The 26,895-nt window shown below is 39.5% G+C and overlaps 3 protein-coding genes across 4 annotated transcripts; 2 read left to right on the top strand and 1 right to left on the bottom strand.

Annotated features, from left to right (window-relative positions):
- The first annotated feature begins 2,179 nt into the window (after positions 1 to 2,179).
- LOC125017268 (MAGUK p55 subfamily member 4-like) lies at positions 2,180 to 17,205 on the top strand. Of its 2 annotated transcripts, XM_047600174.1 has the most exons (21): positions 2,236 to 2,363; positions 3,989 to 4,051; positions 5,170 to 5,291; positions 5,379 to 5,456; positions 5,628 to 5,711; positions 5,797 to 5,928; positions 9,591 to 9,672; positions 9,771 to 9,856; positions 10,178 to 10,249; positions 11,777 to 11,973; positions 12,622 to 12,680; positions 13,252 to 13,269; positions 13,844 to 13,885; positions 14,173 to 14,193; positions 14,455 to 14,493; positions 15,119 to 15,286; positions 15,499 to 15,579; positions 15,663 to 15,756; positions 15,856 to 15,964; positions 16,434 to 16,568; positions 16,680 to 17,205. In XM_047600174.1, the coding sequence occupies exons 2-21, from the start codon at positions 4,030 to 4,032 to the stop codon at positions 16,863 to 16,865; spliced, it is 1,827 nt and encodes a 608-aa protein (XP_047456130.1). In that variant the 5' UTR covers positions 2,236 to 2,363; positions 3,989 to 4,029; the 3' UTR covers positions 16,866 to 17,205. The 2 variants fall into 2 exon arrangements, 1 of the variants encoding a protein (XP_047456130.1); XR_007113826.1 differs by lacking the exons at positions 10,178 to 10,249; positions 11,777 to 11,973; positions 12,622 to 12,680; ... (8 more) ...; positions 16,434 to 16,568; positions 16,680 to 17,205 and adding exons at positions 6,384 to 6,690; positions 6,965 to 8,191 and having other exon boundaries at positions 2,180 to 2,363; positions 9,771 to 9,802.
- Positions 17,206 to 18,915: 1,710 nt separating this feature from the next.
- LOC125017745 (C-type lectin domain family 4 member E-like) lies at positions 18,916 to 24,002 on the top strand. Its single transcript, XM_047601214.1, has 6 exons — positions 18,916 to 19,030; positions 20,940 to 21,011; positions 21,096 to 21,182; positions 21,401 to 21,660; positions 21,763 to 21,872; positions 23,144 to 24,002. Exons 2-6 carry the CDS (start codon positions 20,942 to 20,944, stop codon positions 23,298 to 23,300), a joined length of 684 nt encoding a protein of 227 aa, XP_047457170.1. The 5' UTR covers positions 18,916 to 19,030; positions 20,940 to 20,941; the 3' UTR covers positions 23,301 to 24,002.
- LOC125017744 lies at positions 23,656 to 25,453 on the bottom strand. The gene is made up of 2 exons (XM_047601213.1): positions 24,887 to 25,453; positions 23,656 to 24,594 (listed from the first exon to the last, which is right to left on the bottom strand). Exons 1-2 carry the CDS (start codon positions 25,358 to 25,360, stop codon positions 24,190 to 24,192), a joined length of 879 nt encoding a protein of 292 aa, XP_047457169.1. The 5' UTR covers positions 25,361 to 25,453; the 3' UTR covers positions 23,656 to 24,189.
- Positions 25,454 to 26,895: the final 1,442 nt, after the last annotated feature.

Raw genomic sequence — 26,895 nt, 5'->3', positions numbered from 1 at the left:
AGCAGGTGTAGAGGGAGAGGGATGATCAAGCAGCTACCCAAAACTTAAGCTGAAGCAATTCAATCCCTCCCAAAACATTAAAGCAAAAATAATAAATTCTCAAAGTTAGTTTATGTCATATTATCACTTCATGCATATTAAACTGCTTATTTGTATTGATTTGTATTAAATACTTTGATCTGATAAAAACAGAAAGTGAATCACTAGTGTGACTGAAGATTTCTTAGACTCGACTTTAGAAAGTTATTCAGAACCATTTTAAAAAGAAGTAATTAGACAGAAATGGTCTCATGGGTTTAGTTTCTGTTATTTGTCTGGACAGCCCCTAGGACTGTGAGATTATCCTGCAGCATCTCCAGGTTCCTCTTGCTGTTTGCTTTGCGTAACTGTTGTGTTAAAAAGTTAAAATGTTACACTCTGGAGCAGGTTTCAGCCCCATAACATGATGGTGCCCTGTAAACCTTTGTCTTTGTCAAAGCATTTCAATTTGAGCCTCAGACCGTTTGCAATTTTGACTCAGTTCTTTCATCTGCTGTTTAGTCTCTCTCTGGATCTCTCTTTCTGGGACATTGCGCCCCTAGTGGACACACTAAGAATAACAGTTACCTTTATTGAAAAAGCTGCAGTAAATATCTTTTGCATTTTCCAAATTCATTCCGAGGGCTACAGTGGACCTCTTGGAAGGCCGGTTTTGGCCCCTGGAACATATATTTGACACCCCTGATCTAGCTTCTAGTGCTGAGATGGTCGTCCTTCATGCAGGTTTCATATCTCTCCAAAACACTCCTAAAGTTCACAAAGTTTAGCGTGGCAGCTGGTCCTTTATTCTTTCCCTTATCGAGGACTTCATTGCTGGGTAACTCGGCCTGATTTAGTAGTTTAAGACAAACAGACATTTCACATTTTTCAAGGCCACACTCAAAGTTTAGTGCCCATAATATTGAGATGTATAAATTAAAGTAAAAGTCTGATGTAACAATACTGTAATGAGTGTCATTAGTGTCCTCTACCGTGTCCTCCCATGTGAGCTCGACAGTGTCGTAAACAGTCCAGGCCTCGGGGGAATGGCCGCACTGCAGCCACTTCTCAAGCACCTAATTATGACCCAGTGGCCACAGTGAGATGGACTCATGGGATGTTCTTACGTTTTCCCTCAGCAATCAGAAAGACGTGTCAAACTGATGTAACAGGCTAGATTATTATTATTATTATTATTATTATTATTAGATTCTCCTGGCTAACCATAACCCTAACCAGAGAATGATTTATTTTATTGCCTGTTTAACTAGTAGCTAAATGAAGCAACAACTCACCAACAACTCATTATGATACTGATTTGAAAATCAAACCAAAATAAATAAAAATGCACATGCCCGTATGTAAGGAAATGCATTTCTTGGTCTTTTATTTGTCCTGCTCACGTCTGGATTTTGGATTCAGGTTGAAGAGGAACATGGCTCCTCTCTTGGCATCCATGTGTTCTTCTGTTTCTCCTACGTCGTCTCTCTCTGGTTGTGTATCTCTTTCCGGAGGATCAGTGTTAATCTCTGAAGAGGTGACCTAGTGACTATGACACTGTAATAACCCCCAACACACAAACAGACACACACACACACACACTGCTGACAGCGGCTGGCCTCTTGAAGACCCAGATGTTGTGGTGGGATTTAACATGTCACAGCTACAGTTTATTGCGTGTTGCCATCTTAACACTGTGTTGCGGCCAAACACATCTGACCTGCTGTGTGTGTTTGTGTGCTAGTTCATCTGTCCTTGAGAGGACGACTGTGCGGCTTAGTGTTTATGAGGACATTTTTCAGCGGACGTTCAGGACGCTGTTTCCGGGTTTCAGTCTTGGTTAATGTATTTGGAGAAGAACAAGTTAAGGTTACGGTAATGCATTAAGTCACCAAAGGTCCTCACAAAGACAGAACAGACTTGTGCATTTACGTGCGTGGCTAAAAGCAGCAAAAGGGTTAAGAAGCTTTGTAATCTGTTGAGGTACTTAAAGTGGGCACGAGAACGAGAAGTAAGGATGTCGTGCAATGAAAGAGCGAAAAGGTAAAACCTGAACGGACTGAGTGCGTGACAGGAGGGAGGCCTGAGGAAAGACAATATTTTTAAAAAATCCACCCAAAAAAAAAAAGATTGAGAAAGAGAGGGCATGGAGGCTTGAGAATGAGAAAGAGAGAGAGCGGTTGGTGTTTGGTTGGATTAAGTCGGGTTAGAGAGGATTAGTGTCAGGTTTGGTTTGGTAGTAATTTCACATCCATGTCAGTGACTCCCACTGCTGATTCACTTCAGCTCCGGAGATCACAAACTGAAACATCACCGTAGTGGAAACTGGACCGCAGAAAGACGAGGTACGCTGGTCTTAATTAACGCTTTTAACCATCACGGTTTGACTGTAGGTATGTGGAAGTAGTTCAAGTGTGTGTTGGTGAGCACACAACAGAAAATAAACCTTTCTATAACCTTCTTAGTGCTGCACTAAAGCTAAATGCTAGCATGCTAAAGATACTTGTTGTTACTGCTGTTTGCTGTTATAATGTTTACTTCTTTATTTGCACAATATCCAAACATGTTGGAGGGGTTGAGGTGTGTGCAGAATAAATGAAAGAAAATATAGTGATTATGTGGTTCTCTTCTTTAGATGCAGTCACACCATGCCTGTCAGATTAACTCTCATTGTGATTGATCTGAATTCCAAACTGAATGTTATTATTTTCTCATTTGATCATATTTTTATTAAATTCAAATAAAATCTTTCCAGGTACCCAGACACTGGCACACAGGCCTTCATCTGGATCAGAGTTGTAGCTGCAGCAAAGCAAAAGTGGTTAACAAGGTTTCAAACTTTGAAAAAAATCTAATCCACCAGGAGAACAGTGACACATTTGAAATAGGAAAAACTTTACGAACTACGAGTTTCAAATTGTGGCGTCATATCAACTCCATATTGTAAATGTGTGCAATCAAATATCTTAAAAAAACAATAAAATAAAATAGAAACAAAATGGAAAATTGGAAAAATATGACGATTCCTGAAGTTTTTATTCATATCTTATCACAGAAGGCGTAGCAAAGAATGGCAACTCCCACTACGAGTCGGCATTGAGGAAAATTTAAATGTAATAGTAGCAATTTTAAGCTTGGTACAGAATATAATAATCAAGAACTTAGTTTTCATGTATATGCCAACCCTTTTCATGAAAGAGGTGTTCAAAGTCCATTTGCATGCACGCTGGACTAGTATATGGCCCTGAGTCACCCAATGGTAGATATAGAAATATATATAGAATAGTTTGAGCTGAACCTGAACCATGATTAGTAGCTTCCAAACTGAGGCACGACTTTCCTCCTTAATCTTTTGTTAAGACTTGTTTAAATTTTAGCACTGAAAAGAGACGGTTGTGCAGGGAACTTTATTTTAATAAGCTTCCTTGTGACAGACACAAACATATTTATATTCAAAAATACTCTAGTGCTAAAAATAGCCTATAAATTGTAGTATTCTGTAACTAAAACAGATCAAGGCTCTATGGCGTGATCAGCTCCGTAGATCACTTTCAGATCTTAATGAAGCTCTTCCTGTCAAGTGTAATAGGACACGGAAGCTGAGTCAAGATAAGAAGCTAAAGACGAGCTGCAACCTCAAATTAACCCACATTTTGTAACCTGCTCCTGTAAGAGGGAGTACTAAAATAAAACTACCTGTATTTAAAACTTTCGCTTTCCTTGGATTTGTTTTCTCCCTTTCTCTGTGGTGCATTTTCAGGGAATGTGATAAATAGTCAGACATTGATTAGATAAAAATGTAAGATCTCATGCTTTTCTGGAGAATAAGAATATGAGTCTGGTAACACATGGTCGCTTAGTTTTGTTAATGTCATCTGATTAGCTGTTAAATGGTGTTTTGTTTAATTGTTTTGACATTATGAGGTTGTTTCCTCAGTTTATTTTTTTTATTTATTCCATTTCTTCTCAGACAAACAAGACTTTCCTTCCTCCTGAGTCTGGAAGATCACCATGAGACAAGCTATGGAGGATGGTGAGAAACTCTTCCACTATAACCGATTGTAATGGCTGCCTCCATTGGTTCTTGCTTTAATTGAGTTCAGTTTTAATCCCAGACTGAGATCTGAATCGGGACCGGGTGCTTAATTTGAATTTAATCTTATCTAAAACCTAATTCCGATGGTATTAATCTCTCTGTGTGTCTGCAGGGTTCAGGGCTTCTCTGTATTGCTAATCCTGTCTCGCCCAAACATTTTTTGACCTCCTGGTCGGGAGAAACTTCCAGCCTTAAAACAGCTACTGTTTCCTGCATGTTAGAGACTTGTGGCAGCATTCATCATGATCAGGCATAACATTAGGACCACTGACAGTAAATAGCATTGACCATTCTGCTGGGAAATGTTTCAAACTGGCATTCATTTGGATGTGACTTAGACATGTAGCACCAACCTAGACCAGATCAGGCACCCCCACCCCATAGCAGTGACACTCGTTGATGTAAAATGCTCATGTTGGTTTCTCGTGGAGCTGGTGGAAATGCACTTTCCCCTTCCTGAGTACTTCTGCATAGAAAGGAAGCGAGAAGGTCAGGAGGAAGTGTAAGCAAAGCGAAACGAGACAACAAAGGTCTGGAGTCTGCACATAGAAAATGCAATGACGCACTTATCAGTGAACTTCTGCTGAACTTATTTTGACTTGTTATGAACTTGTGGGCTAAAACATCACATAAGCAAATACAAACAGCGTATATGGTAGAAGTAAAAATTTTCCAGAGGTAGTAATTTTCCATACTTAGTCAGTACAATATGAGAAAAATATCTCCCTTTAGACGTCTGGCTGATTTGATCCTTCATTGCACGCACGTCAAAAAAGTTCTATGACTGATGTGTTTGCACATCTAAACACAAAGTTTATAAGAGGCTTTTTATTTAGCAGCCGTGAAACAGTTCAGGTGGGATTTCTGATGAGAATGATTTCAGTTGGGTTTAAGATAAGATCATTACAATTTAAACAGACAAACCTGTAATTGAAAATTTAAAAAAATTAAATTCATAGTAATTCTGAAGTGCCTGTCATGGACTGAAGAAGACAAAAGAACGATTACCATTGTTTGATTCTGATTGGTTTTATTTTTTTTGTGGGTGTGTGCAGGCGTCACTGAGATTCTGTCCGGTGTGGTGGAGGATGTTGATCAAGCCGCCAGCAGAAACATTTGCGGCGCTCAGCTTCTGCATGAACTACTGACTGCACCGTGGCTGCGAGCGCTGCTGAAGGTGAATCATTAGAACCACCCTGAAGTAAAACTGGCTCAGGAGCCATCTTTAAAGTGATGTCATCGTTTGCATTTTTCACCTCTCCAGATTTATGAATGCCTGTTGCAGTTCCAGAGGCTGACACCGAGCCCCATTCTGCCTTACGCCACAGGACTTTCACACGAGGTTTGCACAGTAATGTCAATAAATTGAAACTCAAACTAATTGGGATTATTTTTTCATTCACATGGTTAGAGTAGTCTTTGATAACTCATGGAAATTACTTCATAAGAACAAGTGTTTTTGAACTTGTGAACTCAGATTTGGTGTCTTACCAGTGTCTCATTTCCTCATTAGATCATGACGGTAATACAGAAGTCCCATCGTCCTTCAGCTGAAGCTCGAGAGCTCCACCGCCTCCTCAGTTCACCACACATCCAGGTCTGCATGAGATTCATTTCAATCCTCTGCGTAGTTCACACTTGCCACTCTTAAAACACCTCTTAACTGTACCTGTCTCCCTTAGGCTGTGTTATCGTCCCATGACAGTGTAGCACAGTCAGACTATGGACCCGTCTTACCGCCTCTGCCTGATGAATTGCCGGAGGATGAGGAGGCCATGAGGATCGTTTGTCTGGTGAAGAATAATCAGCCACTGGTGAGACAGAACAGAAGCATTTCGTTAGTTCTCAGTTTAGTTCGTTACCCTTCGGTTGAATGCAGGTGTGATTTTCTAATAGTTCTAGTGTCTGTAGAAAATCCTGGAGAAGTGATTGGTATTAATGCATTCATTGCATTGCATATTTCCATCTGCTACAGTCTATTTGGTACAATCCACAAGAAAAGCCCAAGTGTGAAAACAAAAAAAAAATTGTAAAAAAATAAAAATTTAAGACCAGTATTACATCGTATTGTGTTACGTATGGACAAAGCAGTCTTGATGTTTGTCCTTGTTTTCAGTCTTTACTATAGGCTAAGCTAACCAGCTGAACACCTCTACCATTTAACCAAATAACAGTATTCCCATGAATACTATGAACTAAATCCACCAAGAAACAGTGCATAAATTCATCACTGCCCTTTTAAAAAGCGTCTCTTATTTCATTCTCCAAGAGTGGACAAAAGTGCAGGGAAAGTGCAGGAGGTGGGGTCGGCATGATTCATAGCCGCTGGAGCAGCCTTCGTCGCTTCACACTGGAGCGCCTTGTCCCTGCGAGGAGGGCATGGTCGGGGGAGGAGCTCAGGGCGACCGAGAGTGAAGCCAGGCCTCTGCCCCTACCCCGGGAAGGCCAGGCTTGGCCATTTCTGTCCCACTACGAGTCAACAGGAAGTTGCTGTGTGTGTCCACAAACAACAGAATTCTGGAAGAAAAGGCTCAACCACTCATCTCCTTCTATCTTTAGCCCAGCCCCCTGCACTGGTAAGAGGAGGAGGAACAGAGGACTCCATGACTTCATTCAGTCACAAATACATCATGCCGTCCATCCCATCTCTCATCCATTCATTCTGGCATTTATCCCTTTCATTGGGTGGTCTCTTCATCCATCTGGGGAAGCAGCTTCCTTGAACATCAACAACCAGTTCATCCGTCATATATCTTGGCGTTCCCATCTTTCCATTTTTTTCCTGCATTGCTGTGGCACTGATTTCTTTCTTTTCTTCTTTTGCCCTCCAATGCGTCGTCTCCTCCTCAGAGAAGCCCCAACCTGATGGGGACGAAGGGGCTTCCAGTGATGACTACGCCTACCCTCCTCCTCCAGTCCCGGCTTACAGCCTCAGCCTTCCAAACTCCCCACTCTTGTACAAAAAAGTTGCTACAGCGGGACAATCGAGGAACATCCCCACACCTGGCAGGACGCCCTCTTGTTCCACCTCTAGTCCTGCAACTCAGCGAAGAATTAGCAGTCGCACAATCCCTGACAAACAACATGGCTCACTAACTGGACCTCCTAACGTATACCAAGATGAAAATCATTTGTTGATGCACCACCACTCTACAGTTCCTCTTCACGACGAATCCCACAAACAGACACAAAATCAGAAACTACCAAATCAAAATCAGCCTCGTCAGCCTTTACTGTTCACTAAGCAGTGCAGCGTGGAAGAGCTGAGGTCCACGGTTCAGACGGTGGCCAGCAGTATTGAGCACAGCAATCGGGACGTACGCCACCTCGGCAAGAAGATGGTGGCGGCGACAGAGATGATCACAGAAAGCATGGAGGAAAATGAGCAAGCGCTCAACCTGCTCGCCGAGGTGGTGGACAAGCTTCAGGGGCTGATGGTGGCCAAAAAACACCTAGAGTCGTCTCCACCTCACAGACCAGCTCAGCACAATCGTCCTCCGCCTCCTCCGAGGGTCTCCTCATTGTCTCCAAAAGTTGTCTGTAAGCCGGCAATGCCATACCCACGCCCCCTTTCACCATCCGCTTCGTCATCTTCCTCCTCCTCTTCATCTACATCTGCCGGTTCTTGTGCAGACGGCTTTGCAATTTCTGGGAGTGCAAACCAAGGATCCAAAAGGATGGAGAGTGCTTTTGTTGGCACCCAGAGACCAGGTGGTAGTGGTAGTAATGGACAGGTGAGATTCAGTAACGGGACAGTTTCTGAAGCTCCCGTGGGGGAGCATGAATGTAAGACCACAGGCTGCTTGAAGACAAAGAAGAAGAAAAATAAGTAGCCAAAGTGAAAGGAACCTGTTGGAAATGTACTGTCAACTTTTTTTTCTGTCCAGAAAGACGATGAGAACATAACTCATGAACAGGAAACCATGCAGACAAACGGCTACGTCACAGTTTGGATCATTAGTTTATTAGATTTTCTACATTTCTACGTGTGACAGAAGAATCAATTCTGGGACAAGTGCTTCCAAAAGGTTTTTTGTTCAGTACTAGAGGTATCACTGAAAGGAGTAACAATAAAAGGTACAATGAAATTATTTTCTCTATCAGTATTTCCCATTTCATCCTGACAATTATGGCCATTTGTAGCATTTCATCAACATTCATTTGTTGCAGTCTGAATACACAATCAACTAATGGATGAGATCAAGATTAAATTTTAATAAATATAATCCGTCATTTGAATACCTTGCATTATGGAATCACAAATGTAAGAGGACAGAGGATTGAGCCTAGGGGAACCCCACTCAACTCAGCATAATAGGTGGTTTATTAACTATGGTTACAGCCAAGACACCATAGCCTGATGTTCACCTCCGCGGAAATGTAACGATGCGCCACGGCAACTCAGTCCACAAGAGCTGTGATTGGTCCGCCTGGTAGCAGCATATTTACGCTTCAATATTTCCAGCTGCTTCTCCATCTCCGCAATTGTTGTTGTTTTGGAACAATAAAGATCGAAGACAGATAGACTGAGGAGGTTTGGTGATACAAAGAAAACAAAACACAAATTAACCCAACCGAGCGAGCCAGACTGACGAGCACACAAGTATAAATGGCTTGAACCGACGTAGGACACATAAGTAGGCGTCTAGTCCCGTAAAGACATAAACCAAATATACATTGGACCTGATCGTCTCCCTTTTTAGGATTGTCAGAAAGTAATAGCTAGTGATTGTATAGTTAACTCCAAGATCTAGTAGAAATATTTGTGCAAATTGTCTCAGGACTCTGAAGTCTTGTGCAAAACCAATATTTTCTAGGGGATCATCCCTATGTTCCCCGGGTCCTATGTTCCTTGCCTTGTATGTGACCGAGGAACACAGGACCCTTTTTTTAAAAAAAAAAGGGTTAGGGTTAGGGACCAGGGGAACATAGGTACGTTCCCTTTTCTAGAGAGTGAGATTTTAGGTCCAGTAAAGGCCTGTCAGTTGATTGGTCCAGTATAAAATATACCTTTTAAATGTAATGCCGTGTCATTTCCTTTGGGCATTCATGTTCCCTGGAGGATCACGTCTGCTTATTTCAATGATCCTCTTACCTTTTGTCTTTTTAGTTGAATGTGTTGACTGTTATCAGGAGACCTACCTTGAAATGTCAGACCTCATAATCCCTTTGACATTCCATCTACCACCACCACCTAAGCTGACCGACGTGGTTTTTCAATTGAAACGCCTCTGCTGGATGCATTGTGATGAAATTTGGTGGTTTTAACAACCCACACGGGATGATTTGTAATAGCACTGATATCAGGTCAAAATGTCAATCCGTGCTGCTCAGTTATTGCTGCCATTTCATTTATCACAGTGCATCCTGCAATGCTCCCATCTGCTCCCTGTCTTTTTATACTGAGTCATAGTAAAAGTTGGAAGTAAACGTCAGTGCTTGGTAAATGTGCAGTAACTCTCTGTCTGTCTGTCAGGGGGCGACCATAAAGAGAGACGAGGGGACGGGGGAGATCTACATCGCCAGGGTGATCCACGGAGGCCTGGCTGATCGCAGCGGTGAGATAAAACCGTACTAACGCCATAAGCTTGTGTATGTTGGACTCAGCAAAAGAGAGAAAAAACATTCATATAGTTGATTTCCGTTTGTGTACCAGGACTTCTCCATCCTGGTGATCTGTTAGTGGAGGTGAACGGAGCCCCAGTGGTGGGTCTTGAGCCAGAACAGGTCATCCAGATACTGGTAGGTCACCTGAGTGGAAAAAATACATAAATATAAAGAAATATCAACCAGAAGCTTTAGAGAATGAAAAGACTTCACAATTATATGATCTTGCTAAAGGGAAACCATGCAAGTTTTTTGTAATAATGTGTAAAAAAATTTCTCAATTCAACGGTAATTCATAACATAAAGGAAATAAAAATACAAAAAGTTTCCTTTGTTGATTTCAAATTCTCTGGTTCTCAAATGTGTGTTCATCTCATTATGAACATAATTTATTGAATATTTACTTTTTTTTATATGTGTATTTTTCTTTCTTTTCTTTTCTTTTCTCCCGATCAGACAAATTCCCAGGGCACCATCCTGTTTAAAGTCATTCCCAATCCAGCGCAGCTCAGCAGCAACCAGAAGCCGGTAAGAAACACCCACCTCGTCACCTCACCTGTAAAACGACCTGCAGAAAATACTCCTTTAATCATGAATAAACTCACTGAAACTTTAAGAACTCACTGTGGCCAGGTTGAAAGTTACACATGCATCTGCTGCACAAATGCAACGTCAAGGATGTGTGTCCAGTGCAGAGCCAGCTTCCCAATATTCTGGGAAGATTGACTAAATTGATTGAACAAGATAGTTTAAAATGGTGTCGTCCTCTGCAGAAACACACAGATAAACCTGTGGAAAATGCCAAAGAACATTCAGAAAGAACTATAACCATGTAAAGTAAACTCTAGGAAAATACAGTATCCAAGATACAAGATTAGTTTATTGATCCCTGCAGGGAAAATATTTTGTCCAAGGAGTCATGAGATAAAAACAAACAGGCAAACAAAAAAAACATATCTGAACAAAACATAGACATAAGAACAAAATAAAATCCGAATTAGGTGAGGTAGAGTAAAAATTCACAATCCAATTTACATAAAATGTACAGTAAATAAAACATTTAGCTACAGACAGCGCAATCAGCCGGGCCATTAGTTTAACCACAGTTATTTGAGTTGTGTATTCTAATATTCTAATAGTTGGGATGAATGACCATTAGAATACACAGCTCTCACTGTGGTACATAAATACATAAATACATCATTATACAGGTCTGTCTCTAAAGCTCATTAACGTACATGTTACATCTGTGTAGATTCTCTACTAAAGCTGAAGCATAAAACAACAGGTTGTGGTTTTGCAGGAAAAATGTGCCTCGTTCTAATCGTCTGGTTTTTGGTTGTCCTCTTTAAATTTGACAGTATTTTTGCAAATGACAGACATCTAATAATCCCCACTTATTATTTGAATGAATGGATTATTAATGAATTATTTAGTCAATACTCTGTAATAATTATATATATATTGATCATCATCATCAACTTGTGCCAATAGTTGTGGAATAATGTAGTGAGTTGACTCTTCAATCTACATTAAATCTTAAAATACTTTTATACTTTTATCAAAGAGACATTTTCTCAGTTTTAATTGAGCTCACTCTGTGCTTTATGTTCACCTTATCTGTATTTTGTATTGCCTAATTTATCACCTGCCAATTTCCTCTAGTGTAAATTATGTTATAGTTCCTGTACAGAGATTACATTCATAAATATTGCTATAAACTAACCTGTACCTCTTATATACCACACTATTTATGCTACATGCACTTACTGCTTATTGCACTTCTGTGTTGTATGTGCCTGCCACTAAAACTGCACTCTTTTTGTCTTTGTTATGCATTTTGTACTGTTGATATATAAAAAAAAAAGAAATATGCTGTAGAAATAGACGTTTTTATGCATATTTTCCAAACTAGTTCAGTCATTCATGTATAAAATATCCTATAGACATTTAACATTTGTATGTGGAAATGGACTCATGTCACACTATCTGAACTGATTTGAGTAGAAGTCTGAACATGTATCTAACCTCCTCTCCTTCCCCTCTGTCTCTCAGGTGTACATGAAGGCTATGGTGGACTACTCCCCCCAGCGGGACTCCTCCATCCCGTGTCCGGATGCAGGCGTGGCCTTCAGCAGAGGGGACCTGCTGCAGGTGGTCGACCAGTCCGACGGACAGTGGTGGCAGGCCAGGAAGCTGCCCTGTGCCACTTCCTGCGCTGGTCTGATTCCCTCTGCCGGCAGACTGAAGAGGTGACGTTCACATTCCCACCTTGAACAACCCCGGCAGTTCTCACAAGCTGCCGCCAGAGGGAGCACTTCACCCACGGACCTGGAGAGGCTGCTTTTATTCCTTTATACTTTATTCATGAAGCACTTTAAAACAACACATAAGGACAGATTAAACAAGACTAAAATGGTAATATTTTCATTTGTCCATTTATATTTTACGTGTGTTAGGGTTAAGCTTGAAAATAAATCTTTAAAACAAGGGTTATTTCAGTTTTTAAACAAGTGATACGAATTGTGCAGCGGGCAATATACTTAACAACAGCCTTCCCCTTACCCACCCTTCTACTACACAGACCCTAACAGATAAATAAATAAATAATTCAAATTTAAGAATAAATACATAAATAAATCAAATTAAAAAAGAGGGAATAAGAGCTGTATACGTAGACTATAAACTACTCAGTTTCACATAAACACTGATACATTAAGATACATCTCCACTCCTCGTTTAGCTAATTTTTTTTCTAGTTTCAGTGGCTGCATAACCTCTTATCCAATGTGCAAAATTAAGAGAGGAAGCCTCCGTCCATTTGAACAACATCAGTCTCTTTTCACCTTACGTTTATTATCTTATTTAATGTTTCACATGTTTTTTGTGTCTCTTTTCAGTAAACAGAGGGAACACTGGTGGTGTCAGCCACTACAGGTTCATACCTGCATCAGACCCTGTGAGTGCTCGTCCATACGTCCATAAATCATCACGTGTGTTTATGCGTTCATCTGGTAGCGGCTGATTAGTCGTTCGTTTGAATTTGAGACGTTAAACAAAGATTCTCACTGTTTTCTGAAGTTTTACAAACTGAACAATCTGATTAGTAAAAGACTTTATTGTCTGTGTCCTAGAATTATATTTTTTTATCAGTTAAAGTGTCAAATAAGACTGACCACATGTCAAGTCATTTTTAAAGAACTTTTAAAAACAGCCTCAGTTGAACCAAGGTTTTGAACAGATGTAAAAATGATGATACTTATACTAAATGACAGTAATGGAATAAGATTAGCACAATTTTAAAAGCAATAAATGTCAATAAATGCCGTTAAATATATTATAACATTAATACAAATTTATTAAAATATTAAAATATGTAAAATAATATAAATAATATCATATAAAATATAAACCCTTGGACATCAGAGAGGTTATTTAGTGTGAGTGCTTTTTATTCTATAAAACGTCTCTGTCATCGTGTCATTTTACATCAGTGTGAGTAAATCTGTTTCTTCTCTTGTTTTCCTCAGTGAGCGTGGCAGATACCGGTGGGTTCATGTACTTTATCTGTAGTTAATCTGTAGTTTTGTGGTTTGCATGTGACATTTAACGCTGCATCTCAAAGCGGTGTGACTTTAGAACAGCTAAATATTACTGATCGGTCAGTAATATTCAGTTAGTTTCTCAGAACATTTGTGTATTCTCCCACAACATATAGATAAAGATAGATATATTATTGACTTCAAGGCCAAATCACAGTCCATCTGTTCAGAGTTTCCGTCAGTGTGATGAGACTCAGTTTCTGGTTTAGCTGAAATAAATCAGGGGTTTGTCTCAGCCTGATTTTCACAACACGTGTTTGTTGAAATGTATGAAAGTTACAAATGAGTTGTTGTTGCTCAGGCTGGAGAAAACCATCATTAAAGAGTTTAAAATCCACAGTCAGACAGGTTGGGAACGATTGGAGATTTAAGACGACTGTTCCTCTCCACAGGAGTGATCTTTGTCCACCAACAGAGATCACTTCATAAACCAAGACCCACAACAGTCTAATAATAGTCACAATGGAACAAATTACAACTAAACTGTAACTGACAAAAATGTCTTTGTCATGTCCTCCAGAGGGTGAACCAGCACAAGCTGATGAGAAGCGCATCACAATCAGTAAGAATGTCCTTTATTATCATTGTATCATTGTACACAGACACAAAATAGTGCAAAGGGTTTTATTTACAGATAAGAAATGTGAAAACATATTTTACATGTACTAGAGGTGAATGATAAGTTTGTGGCCTGAAGAAGGAGAAGAAGAAGATGAGTTAAACAACTCTCTCTCTGACATTTTCTTAAATAGTCTCGTCCTTCTTCAGGCCATAGATTCATTAAACGTCAGATGAGAACGTTTTTCCAGACCAGAGCTCATTATTGTTGTTGTTTTTTTTTTCCTCTAGATGTGGAAGAAATAAACTTTGGTAGGTAAGTCTCTCCAGACACGTGTGAATGTTGAGCTTTTAACAAACTTCTGATCAGTTATGAATCTTTGCACATTAATCACAAATTAGCACGGACACATGGGGCATCAGTGTGTTTGATTGGACCAATATCATCATTAGCTTCTCTTAAGTTTATTATTTATTATCTGTTTTAACCCTTTACTGACGCATGTCATGAAAAGCAGGTGGTAATTTATTCCTGAGGTCAGAGTGAAGTGTCTGAATGTTTGTTTCCCCCAGACGAGGCTGAGTGTCACGTTACCGATGGGATCTACCTGGGTGAGACACACACACACACACACAGCTGATCACAAAAGAGCAACAGGACAAAGCTAAACATTTAATAACTAATGATGATTTAAACAAGAATAGAATGAAATGAGCGGTTATGAAAGAATGTTAAAAATAATAATAAAATATATATGTATATGTTAAGATTGAGATTTTTTCTAAATGAAATGAAATTACAGTTTATACTTCTACAAGACCAGACTTTATAAGGATATTAAGACACTCACATTGTCCACTGATGGTTTATTTATTGTAATTTTCTAAAGAAAAACGTGGAAGCAAATAAAATTTAAAGCACCATCACGACTTCTTAACTCATTTATCTACTTTTTTATAGTATCTTTAAGTCTAAAGCATGATTTATTATATTGTATTTGTTTAATTTCTGAACGTTTTTTCTTATTTTGTTTGTCACATGATGCATCTCAATGGTTCATTCTCTAACTGAATTTAAAAAAATGAATAATTCCCTAATTTTCACATCATGTGCAACACTTCTCAGCAATAATGGGATTACTTATCAGAAGTAAAGTTTCTGCAGGTTAATTCTTACAAGACGCTGCGGCAAAGATGCACTTGATGAATTAAAAGAACTCATTTGACATTTCTTCAGCTGGTTTCCGTCGGAGTTTCCGTCTCTGGAGGAGGACGTCCTACAGGAAGAGACGTCAGTCCTGCACCTCCTGCTCTCCCAGCACCAACGCCCTGCACACGCCCTACGAGGAGGTGGCGCTGTACCAGCGGTTGCCGCAGGAGAGCCACCGCCTCATCATCCTCGTCGGTGAGACACACAAATGTAGTGTCTGCACCACAGTTTGTCTAGTTTGGACTGTATCTCTGACTAAATGTCTTTAATCTGTCTCCTGTGAGTCTCTTGTATGTTTATTGCGTTGCTTATTGCATTGAGATTCCTAAGCCTCTCCTGCTTTTTCACTTTCTATATGTTTCTTCTGTGTAACGTAATGTGATGTAACCCCCCCGTCCTGTGTGCAGGTGCTTCAGGAGTTGGAGTTAATGAACTGAGGAAGAGACTCATCAAGCTGAACCCTTCAACTTTCCAGGGAGCCGTACCGCGTACGTTTCCCTCCGCACGTTTAACTAAGACTTCGATAATAAGTGATTCTTTTTACTTTATCTATTCTGTGTCAAACCTCCAGACACCACTCGTCCAATCAGAGAAGGCGAGCAGAGGGGGAGGGAGTACCACTTCGCCACCAAAGAGCTGTTTGAGTACATGGTCTGTAACCACAGGTGGGTTCCACCTCCGTCACTTCTGTTTGTGTTCACTGTGTTTCATGAGTCTTAATGGTGCCGGTAGATTAATCATGTCCCTGTTCTGTCTGTGTTTAGGTTTGTGGAGTACGGGGAGGTCGGGGGCCACTTGTACGGCACCAGCATCGATGCCATTGAAGAGGTGCTGAAACGAGGCCGGATGTGCATCATTGATGTGGAACCACGGGTGAGTTTCATTACGAAGGCTGCGTTTATATGAACATACAAAGAACAGAACAGAAAATATGTCACGCAGTATCCTCAGTCAGAATCAGAAGGGATATTAGCTCCTAATAACCGCATAAACGTGTCAGCTGGTGGCTTCTCTCTGGTTGGAATAAATTCAGTTTTTATGAGCATGTTTGCCCCGTGTCAGGTAAAAATCCGTCCATGAGGAACAGAAACACAGAGGTAGAAAAAGATGATGACAAAGCTGGAATCATGTGAACAGCAATGATGAAAGCGTGGCTCCATCTTGGTCCTCTTCTTCTAGTCAATTAATACAAAGTTGTTGAAAAAAAAACCTCAAAATTATGGGTGAGGAAAAAATTTCGATATGGTATTAACTCTTTCTGAGGTCTCTGCCTTTGTCCTGTTAGAATTTAATATTCAGTGAATGAAAAACAGAAATCCTCTGACGTCCGTTTTATTTTCAGTGCATTCAGCCGTTGCGGACGAGGAAGCTGAAACCCTACGTGATCTTCGTCAAACCCCCCAGCCCAGAAAGACTGAGACAAACGCGGAGAGACGCCCAAATCATCAGCAGCTACTCCACCAACAGAGCCTTCACAGTAACTACCTCAATTCTGATTCTGGCTTTAAGTTCTAGACACAGAAATAACTGGAAGTGAACGGAGGATTTTTGAGGCATTAAACTGACAGTGAGCGCTGGTTCCCTGCAGGAGGAGGACTTCGTGGAGATGGAGGAGGTGTCCCGGCTGATCGAGCTGAAGTACAAGCAGTTTTTCGACAGCGTCGTGGTCAACGACGACCTGCAGGACGCCTGCATGCAGCTCTGCTCCACCATCCAGATGGCACAGGAGGAGCCCCAGTGGATGCCCGTCAGCTGGGGCCGACCCGAGGGCTAGAAGCTGGAGAAGAGGGGAAGAGGAGAGATGTAAAAATGACAAGAGACAAAGGGAAACATGATCCAGTAGGTAGACATATTAGTGGGAAGGAAAATATTTTGACAATAAGAAAAAAGAGAAATATAGAAATGTGAAAAGAAATGGAAGATTTAGTTCTAAACTCCTTAAAAATGGAGAGTGACAAAGAAGGAAGGAAGTTCTTTTGAATTTATTCCTGTAATTAGCTGCAAATTAGCATAAGGAAAGCTGGCACTGATAAAAGCCTAGGAGTGAAACATTTATTTCATGGTATCGGTTATTAAAAGCTGCACTTTCATGAAATAAATCACATCTTTTGATACTTTTTATGTCCTGTGTCTTTTTTCCCCAGAAATGGGCCAGTTAATCTGCAATTAACGTCCATGTTGTAGTTTTACGTTTGAAGTTACATGACTGTGTCTGTTGCTTGTTGTATTTATTAGTTTTTGTTTGCTAGTCACAACAGATCAGTCATCAGGTCATTAACGCATGCAACAAAACAACTTTTTTCTCCCTCTTCCCCACAAGAAAAATGTCTTAAATGACAAATAAATAAATAAAAGAGCACAAAAATAACTACTTTGCATCCTACAGCCATTTTTCAAATTTTGCCAGCTTGATGTATTTCAGCTAATTAATTATTAAATTCAGATAATTTCTTAGTCTGTAGACTAATAAAAATAATAAACCCTTAAACCTAAAATAAAATAAACTCCTCAAAACACAACATTAAAATAAATACTTTACTACTACTTAAAAGTGTAAAATTACTTGAATCAACTTGAAATTTATAATTACGTCTTAAGGTCAGAGGATCAACTACTTTAGCAGGATAACTGCCCCAACTTGTTCATACCTGTGGTAAAGGTAGATGCCATCTGGCACAAAAGGAGAAGTGTTGTGATTGTTGTTAATACAGAGATACAGTAGATTCTAGTGAGAAGACACAACACATGCAATGCAACATAATAAAAGTAGATTTAAAAGTACAAAGAAACGAGATAAGTGAACGTGGGTTAAATGGACTAAGCTGCTTTAAATTTACTCACAATTTACTGACTCGGTGTGACATTGGTTACGACATGGTTAAAACACTAATTATTTGCAGTAAATAAATAATAATCTTATGACCAATTAAATGAAAGTGGACACCTGATCTCTCATGGCACAGACAGTGGAGTGGTTGGGAATCACTTTGTACCAAGACATCAGGCAGAAGAGTGTTGGAAGTCTGAGATGGCAGAGAACAACAGGACTCCTGGACGAGGAGGGAGGGTGGAGCTGGTGAGTAGTGATGGTCCTCCAGCTTATGAAGCCACTGTATCGAAGCAGTGTGTCCAAGTGTGGTTCAGTCACGTGACTAGTGACGTTGGAAGGTGTGTCACTTAGGATCAGTTCATAGTCCAGTTCATGACGATACTGGGAATTATGGCATTGATCAGATATCAAGTAAATACTGGGCTAGTGTCGATACCGATACCGATACCTTATCTTAAAACGTCACGGTCACTGAATAACTTCAGTTCAGTTAGATGATTGTGATTACGATAAAATACAGGACAAATATTAAGGAAAATAAACCGTGTTCTCTTAACTAATTACAGTATAAAACAGTTTAACTGTGTAGAATTTACACAATTCTCCCTTTACTACACACATTTGTTGTAGAAAAGTAATTAGTGCAAAATAAGAAAAAGGAACAATGTAACAAAAATATAAATATGATAATGTCAACAACATTTATATATAAATGCTCAGAGAGGGAAATGTTGGCTCAGTAATTATCTACGTCTCCTCTTCCAAGTACCGACGCATTTCAATAACAGCATCAGTAGCAGTTGTGCGATGCTGTTGTGTTTCTAGGATCTGAGTATCAGACTCTGTCCATATCCACCTTTTAGGTATGTAGCTTAGAGAGAAGCTGCATGAATTGTGAGGAGGAATTTTTTGGACGTATAGAAGACAAACTGTAACAAAAGTATCGATCTGATATCAACACTTGTATTTGGCCTCGACACAGTCGATATTTAGATCGATAGGCCCAGCCCCAGTAAACTGGGACACGAGACGGCTCTGAGGTGAAGCTGCAAATATATATATATAAATCTGAATAAAAACATCCACTGAAGAGGAGTGCATTTTTCATTGTGAGTCACCTTTATTTATTTAAAGCTGCATTTAGTTTTCGTCTTTATTTATACATAAGTGAGAAAGAGACAGAGATTACTTTTACTTTCACCTACTCATTGTCGGACACTGATCTTTTTTTCAGCTTTCAAATATATTTCTGTTTGAAATAAATAAATTCAATTGTTGTTGTTCAATCGGTAAAAACCAAAACACACAAAAAAACCCCCCCACAGGAATGTTCTTTTTCCAGCGCAATAAGAGACGGTGGCACAGCGCCCTGCGTATATGTGACCTCCCGAATCTGTGGTGCTGTTGTGCCTTTTTTTTTATTATTTTTTTTTTACGTTTGTTTGCATTTTTGGTGGTTAAACTTTCTTCGCTCTTTTTCTTGTCGACAGCAGTTTCTATCCACGTATTTTCTGTGTCAGTCTTGCATAAGAGCAGGGACGTGAAGTGGGTGGGAAGCTCGCATGATTTCTCCGCCTCTGTTGTTATGTTCCAGTCTTCTTCTGTTGAAAAATCTGCCTGTATATTTTTCGACTCATCATTTTCGACTCATCATTGCGCTCGCGCCGGGCCTTAGAAGCGTTAATACATACATACAGTGTTAAGAGAGAAATAGATAAATTAGTTACGTAATTAAATCGACGCAGCACCATTTCAATGTTTCAGTTTAAGTGTAAATAAAACATAGAAACATGATATTCAATAAATTTATTATTATTATTTTGTGTGTCAAGAAACACTGCAAACCTGTTTGGGGTATCTCGTACATTGGAAGGACTATGGTCTTGTGATAATGAGGCATAGGTTCGATTCCCATGGAAAACTCTTATTTCTGTTATATTTTATTTATAAAAGCTTTAAACCACATAGTCATTTAGTGCAGTGGATGGAAAATCAAGCCCCATACAAGTGGGAAAACGGACCAATAAAAGACACATTGCTCCATATTATTATAGTCACTGAAGCCTCCAGTAATGAACCGTTTCTTCTGTGTAGCTACATGAATTATTTTCTATGTCTCAATAAATGTTTTATAGATAGTAAGAAGCAGTCTCAGTCATCTTCTTTTAAAGAATTAATGAACACAGATTAACCGTTGGAAAATGAGTTGGTGATAAAATAATGCACTTCTTTACAGTAGATTGTTCGTGCTATGAACTAGGCCTTGGACCAGCATTAGGGAGGAAAATAACACATTTTCCTGTGTGATTATAACCAAATACCTTTCACGCTCTTTGATATGTCACTTCCTGACAAAGGTTGTGAGTAATTTATGCTGCAGATAGGTTAAACTTTCTTCGCTCTTTATCTTGGCGACAGCAGATTTCTCCGCTTTCCTGTTATGTTCCCAGTAGTCTTCTTCTGTTGAAAAATCTGCCTGTATATGTTTCCTCTCATCATTTTTGACTCATCATTGCGCTCGCCCCGGGCCTTAGAAGCGTTAACACATACATACAGTGTATGTGCGCCCCTGCGCATTCAAATGCAGCACCATTTCAGTGCTTCAGTTTAAGTGTAAATAAAACATAGAAACATGAAAGTCAATAAATATATCATTATTATTGCGAACCTGTATGGGGTATCTCGTATATTGGAAGGACTATGGTCTTGTGATAATGAGGCATAGGTTCGATTCCCATGGAAAACTCTTATTTCTGTTATATTTTATTTATAAAAGCTTTAAACCACATAGTCATTTAGTGCAGTGGATGGAAAATCAAGCCCCATACAAGTGGGAAAACGAACCAATAAAAGACACATTGCTCCATATTATTATAGTCATTGAAGGAAGGAAAATACCACTTTTTCTTGTGTGATTATAACCAAATAGCTATCACGCTCTTTGACATGTGACTTCCTGTCAAAGGTTGTGAGTAATTTATGCTGCGGAGCTGACTTTGCAGTTGGTCACTTTAACAGAGATGGAGGGAATCTGTGAGGATGTTGAACGCCCTAAATCTGCCGTCTACAAACCTTCAACGAGTCAGACAGGTGGGGATTTGATTAGATCTGACACTTATCTCTGTGGAGATTTGGATTATTACCTTTTTATCGTATCATTTACTGCATTTAAAGGAACGAGATGCCTTCATGGAGTTGTGATCTGTCTGGGGCTGTTGAGCGTTTTCCTGGTTGCTGGACTCATCGGCCTCGGTGTCAACTGTGAGTCAACATCATTGCTGTAGCTACATGGCTGTGAATGTCTTGCTCTTTGTTCTGGAGGTGCTACAGATAAGTGATAGACTGACATCTAAATCAGTTTTTCACTGGTACGCGATACTACGTGTCGGACACCCCTTCAGACTCTAAATCATAAAAGTTGAATTTCATGGAATTTATTTCACGCCTCAATCTTATGTGTTTTTTTTTTTAATCTTCAGGTTATTACCTAACTGAGCAACTTCAGGCTTCCACAAATCAGCTTTCTGTCATGAACTCCAGCCTCGGTGAACTGACTAAAGAGCTCAACAAAGTCCAGATTCGGGAGGCAAAGAGAGTGAAATGTTGCCCTGAAGGATGGAAGCGGTTTAAAGACTCCTGTTACATCCTCTCCATCGACTTAGGTTCGTGGACAGAAGCTAGACAAGACTGCATAGACAGGGAAGCAGATCTCGTTGTTGTGAACGACGCTGAAGAACAGGTACACTGCGTTTACAAAGTATAGATTCCTTCCCACATGTTAGAATAAGATTTTGTTAATTGAATGCACAATGTTGTTCAATAAACTATGATATCTAAACAGAGGTTCTTCTGCAACTTCACCAAAGTGGAAACATGGAGTTGGATTGGTTTGACCAAAAGAGAAACTGAGGGAACCTGGAAATGGATGGATGGAACTTCACTGAATCTAAGGTTTGGAGCCAAATACAACAACTTTTTTTGTTCATTTACTGCAAATCGGATGGAAAATAAATGAAATCTTACCCACTTTGGTACTTTGATGAGCTCCTTTAATTTTTTACTTTTTCACCATTTGTGGATAATGTCTCTTGCTGTGGTTCGCTGGGGTTTATACCCTCTTCCAGACTCATAGATCTCAATTATTTCTAATTTGTTCATGAATATCTTTGGATTTCAGGATGACATAAAGCTTTTGAGGCTCTTTTGGCCTACTTCATTTTGTGTTTACTCTGTTATTTGTGAGTAGTATTTAAATTTGATGATCTGAAACATTTATGTGTGACAGACATGCAAGAAAATAAGAAATCAGGAAGACGGAAACTCTTATTTCACTTGTCCACATATATCAGGACTTTAAGTCGTGTGCACCATAGAGAGTATTAATATTAATATGGATGGTGGAACTGCTCCTCAATAGTGAAGTCAAAGTAAGTAGAGCTCCCCCTGGTGGTTGGAGGCTGCAGTATAGGTCGTAAGCTCCACCTTCTCCATGTTAGCAGAGGGGGCAAAACTAAATCACTAAAATACATATCAAATATTTCTTTTCAAGGATGACTTCTGTCGTTTTAGGTAGTTAATATACAGCTCCCTCCAAAAGTATTGGAACAGCAAGGCAAATTCCTTTGTTTTTGTTACAAATACAAACGGTGATATATCCTAAGCTGTTTAACACATCTAGATGTAAATACCAGGAAATAAAAGCTGACATTCTGAACTCTTGTCTCATACTCATCTTTTGATCTTAAACCCAAATGTCTTCAGTAAACAACAAAAACAAGGGAATTTGCTTTGCTGTTCCAATACTTTTGGAGGGAACTGCAAAAACTGGTGCATATTCATGTTTTGATTTATTGGTGGGTCATTGAGATCGCAACTTGGTGAGGCCCCCATCTCTGACCATACTGACTGCAAACTTGAAAAAAATGGAAAATATCCAGAGGAAGATAGCATCAGTTTGGTCAATGAAAGGAAGTGAGGACGTGTTGTCCATATTTATATACAGTCTATGCTCTGCGGAGGGAAGAGCTCAGGGTCTTGTGTTCATTTGATGATTGGCTAATTTGTTTCGATACTTTGCGGTGAGTACTGCAGATGCTGAAACAGAAGCAGGTTACAAACTTATTACAAAGCTCCCAGAAAAGAAAACAGCAAAAAGTTTCTGTGGTTCATATTCATATTTGAGACTAATGGTTTCACAGTTATCTCACTCTTTGACCTGTCAGGTTCTGGGAGACGGGGCAGCCTGATAACGGTGGCAAGTTTCCACAGTGGGATAAAGAAGACTGTGCGTATATCAAAAGTGGCAGGAGCACAGAGGAAAACTGGAACGACTGGTCATGTGATGCCTCTATGAGATGGATCTGTGAGAAAATGCTTTAGGTGTGTAGCATATTTACTGTACATGCATTTAGATCCAACAATTTATCGTCTTGTCACTGCACACCAAAGAACCACAAAACCCCTGCTTCCTTGTTCTTTGTTCCTGTATTTTGTAAAGCTCTTTTGTTGGTGTTTCATGTCCTGCTTCACTTCCTGTCTGTGTTTTCCCTCCGATTGTGATTGGTTTCTCAATGTGTTCCTCTCTCCTTAGTTTCACCTGTGTGTGTATATAGTCCTGTCTTTCCGTTGTCTGATTAGTTTGGTGTATGTTGTTACCTTTATTGAAATTGTCTCCAGTTCCCTTTGAGTTTCATCTAGTTTCTATATTTTTTTTTTTTTTTTTTTTTTTTTTTTGCAAACCCTGCAGGCTGCAGCACTTCTTGTTCCAGACTTTGTAAGTGTAAATAAAGTGTTTTTTATTCACTTTTCTTCCGTCTGTGTTTGGGTCCTTCGTCCTCACCAGACCAGAACTCAACAACACTTACATAGTTAATGTGGGTTCAAAGTGCAGAATCTCCTATATGTATATATATATATCAGCCGCAATACATATCAGCGGTCAAACACTTGTCCAGGAGTTTCATGTGGTTAAAGTTTTGGTTCCAATGCCACTCAATGAAACAATTGTATCATTTATTCATGTATTGATTCATACTTTATTTATTGCAATTCAATAAACTGACATAGTAAATATCAACATAATGGCTTAAGTATTTGTTTACAGTCCTTTTTTCTGAGCAGTTGAGTTAAACTAAACATAAAAACACTGCACAGGTTTTACCTTTAAAATGTTACATTTTTTTCTTTTACATTACACATATTACAGGATCTGTCAAATATATTTCAACTGTAATATATTAAACTTGAATACAAAGTGTTGAGTTTTCCATTAAGTTAAGTTTCTTGTCTCATCTTCCTTCAAGTAGAAATCAGAGGTTGAGATTTTCTCCCAGACTTCAGAAACTGTTTTGTCACCACAGTGATTCTCATAATTTCCTGACAGTTCATGACTTTTGATTTTGTTAAGGTAGGGCTCACACATTTTTCTTGCTTTATCCGTCGCTATCAGTTTTAGCTCATCGTTCAAATGGCTGCTGACTTGCTGTGCCAGGAGTTCATCATAGATCACACTGTAGTAAGGATCATGGTATTCACATCTTATACACCGCACACAACAACTTTTCGTATCCATGAAGAAAGGACATCTGCATGGCATGAAATGGAAATAGGCTTTCCTAATTTCAGCTATGCTCCAGAGACATAGAAAGCCACAGAGTACGTAGAGGCCATAGTCCTGGAGAAGAAAAATTAAAAATCAACTTTGAAAATGGGTCTGACGGTGTCTGAGACATAGTAATTAGATGTTTCTAATTAACAGCTAAACTCTAATCCAGTCATTTAGAGCAGAAGACACCACTTGGATTAAACATTTTCAAGAAAATTCAACAACTCAAGTTGTTTTTGTCTTAGCGTTGTTTGTGATACACCATTGTTCTATATATGTGTAATATCACATTAAGCAATGATTTTATTTCTGAACATAAATTAACTTTTTAATTTAATGTTGTGGTTTTGTCTTTACTTACAAGTGAGTCTGTCATATATTTGTCTTTGATGCGTTGTTCCACGTAGGTCAGGTTTTTTTTGCAGGGCAGCCCAATCTGAGAGGTGTTGAAGTTTGTCCTCAGGCAGAAGTACCAGTCTCCATCAAACAGAACCACAGCTATCCATACAGCGCTCAGACCGATGTACTTGACAATCCACTTGAAAAAGTAGGTGCAGTAGCATTTCTTGGCGCCCTTGCAGGAAAAACACGACAAGCTGGAGGCAACCTTTATTTTGTGAAAAGGTTCGGTGATGTTGACAACGAGGGCGAGGATTAGAGGAGGGAGAATCAAGAAGAGTACACCGTTCGGGTGGAGGCCTTCTTTGCATGAACAGACAAAATGCATGTCAAAAACACGCTGCAGGATGAAGAAGAGGACTATGACCACAAATGTAGTCACAGCATTTTTTACTAGTTCAAAAAATCGTTGACTAACTTGAGGAGTTGGAGTCATTTTTGCGCTTAACGATGATCCAATATCTACAAGTTAAGGTTAAATAGTTGAAGGCTCCTCCAGCCGTATGATCTCCTTTGTCCTTGTTTCAGATGTCAGTGGTGCTCTCTCCTCCTCAGGCTGGAAATAATGAAATGATAGCAAACAGGTCACCTTTACATACTTTATTAACCCTGGCACTTTCATTATGAGAGAGGTTTCACTTCTCATAGAAAACATAAAGGAACATAAAGCTGCAAGACCACATTTTTCTTTCACTTTTGTGCAGGTACAATATTAAAAGAATAGTTTGAAAAATTTGTCAGATACACTTAACCCTAACCTTAACCCTAATCAGTTTAATATAATCTATTATAGCTGCCTCCTGGCTCTCTATGATTAATGCACAGAACATATTGACATCAACCTCTCATCTAACCTACAAAACAAAATCATTGCAGCAAAATACCTAAATGTATATACACTCACTGGACATTTTATTAGGTACCCCTTTCTAGTAGAAGGTTGGTCGCCCTTTTGCCTTCAGAGCTGCCTTAATTCTTGGTGTCATACTTTCAACAAGGTGTTGGAAACATTCCTCAGAGGTTTTGGTCCATATTGACATGATGGCATCACACGGTTGCTGCAGATTTGTCGGCTGCACAGCTATGATGAGAATCTCCCGTTCCACCACATCTCAAAGCTTCCTCTATCTATTGGATTGAGATCTGGTGACCGTGGAGGCCGTTGGAGTACAGTGAACTCATTGTCAGCTTCCAGAAACTAGTTTGAGATGATATGAGCTTTGTGACATGGTGCATTATCCTGCTGGAAGCAGCCGTCAGAAGATGGTCCACTGTGGTCATAAAGGGATGGACATGGTCAATGTAAATGTAGCAGCACCATTTAAATGTTTCATAACACAATATACGTCTAAATAAAAAAACATAGACAGATGATATTCAATAAATATTTTATTGTTGTTATTTTAAGTGTCAAAAAAAAAAAAAAAAAACACTGCAAACCTGTATGGGGTATCTCCTATATTGGAAGCACTACGGCCTTGTGAAAATGAGGCACGGGTTTGATTCCCATGGAAAATTCTTATTTATGTTATATATTTATTTATAATAGCTTTAAACCACATAGTCATTTAGTGCAGTCAAACAGGATTGTGTATGGAAAAGCAACTCCCATACAAGTATGAACCAATAGAAGACACACTGCATTCCAAGAGGATACAGGGGCAACTCAAAGTCAAAGTAAATGAGTGTAAGGACACCTACAGGAGGAAGCTGGAAGCCAAGGTCCAGCAAAACAACAGCAGGGACATGTGGAGCTCATCACCGGCTGTAATACCAGAGCCAAGCAGCAGATAGAGCTAATGAACTGATTGTATTTTTTAATAGATTCAGTGCTGGACCTCCTGCTGGCTCTTCTCGTCCCACCACTCCTGTCCTTACACCCCCCCAGATGGCCAATTCACTACTCACCATTGACCCCTTACTACCAATCTTCTCCACCTTCCAATTCCCATCCCCACTGAACAAAACCAT

The sequence above is a fragment of the Mugil cephalus genome, chromosome 12 (genome assembly GCF_022458985.1).
Source record: "Mugil cephalus isolate CIBA_MC_2020 chromosome 12, CIBA_Mcephalus_1.1, whole genome shotgun sequence".
Classification (NCBI taxonomy): Eukaryota; Metazoa; Chordata; class Actinopteri; order Mugiliformes; family Mugilidae; genus Mugil; species Mugil cephalus.
Note: the sequence above shows the minus strand (reverse complement) of the source record. Positions and strands in the feature narration are given on the sequence as shown.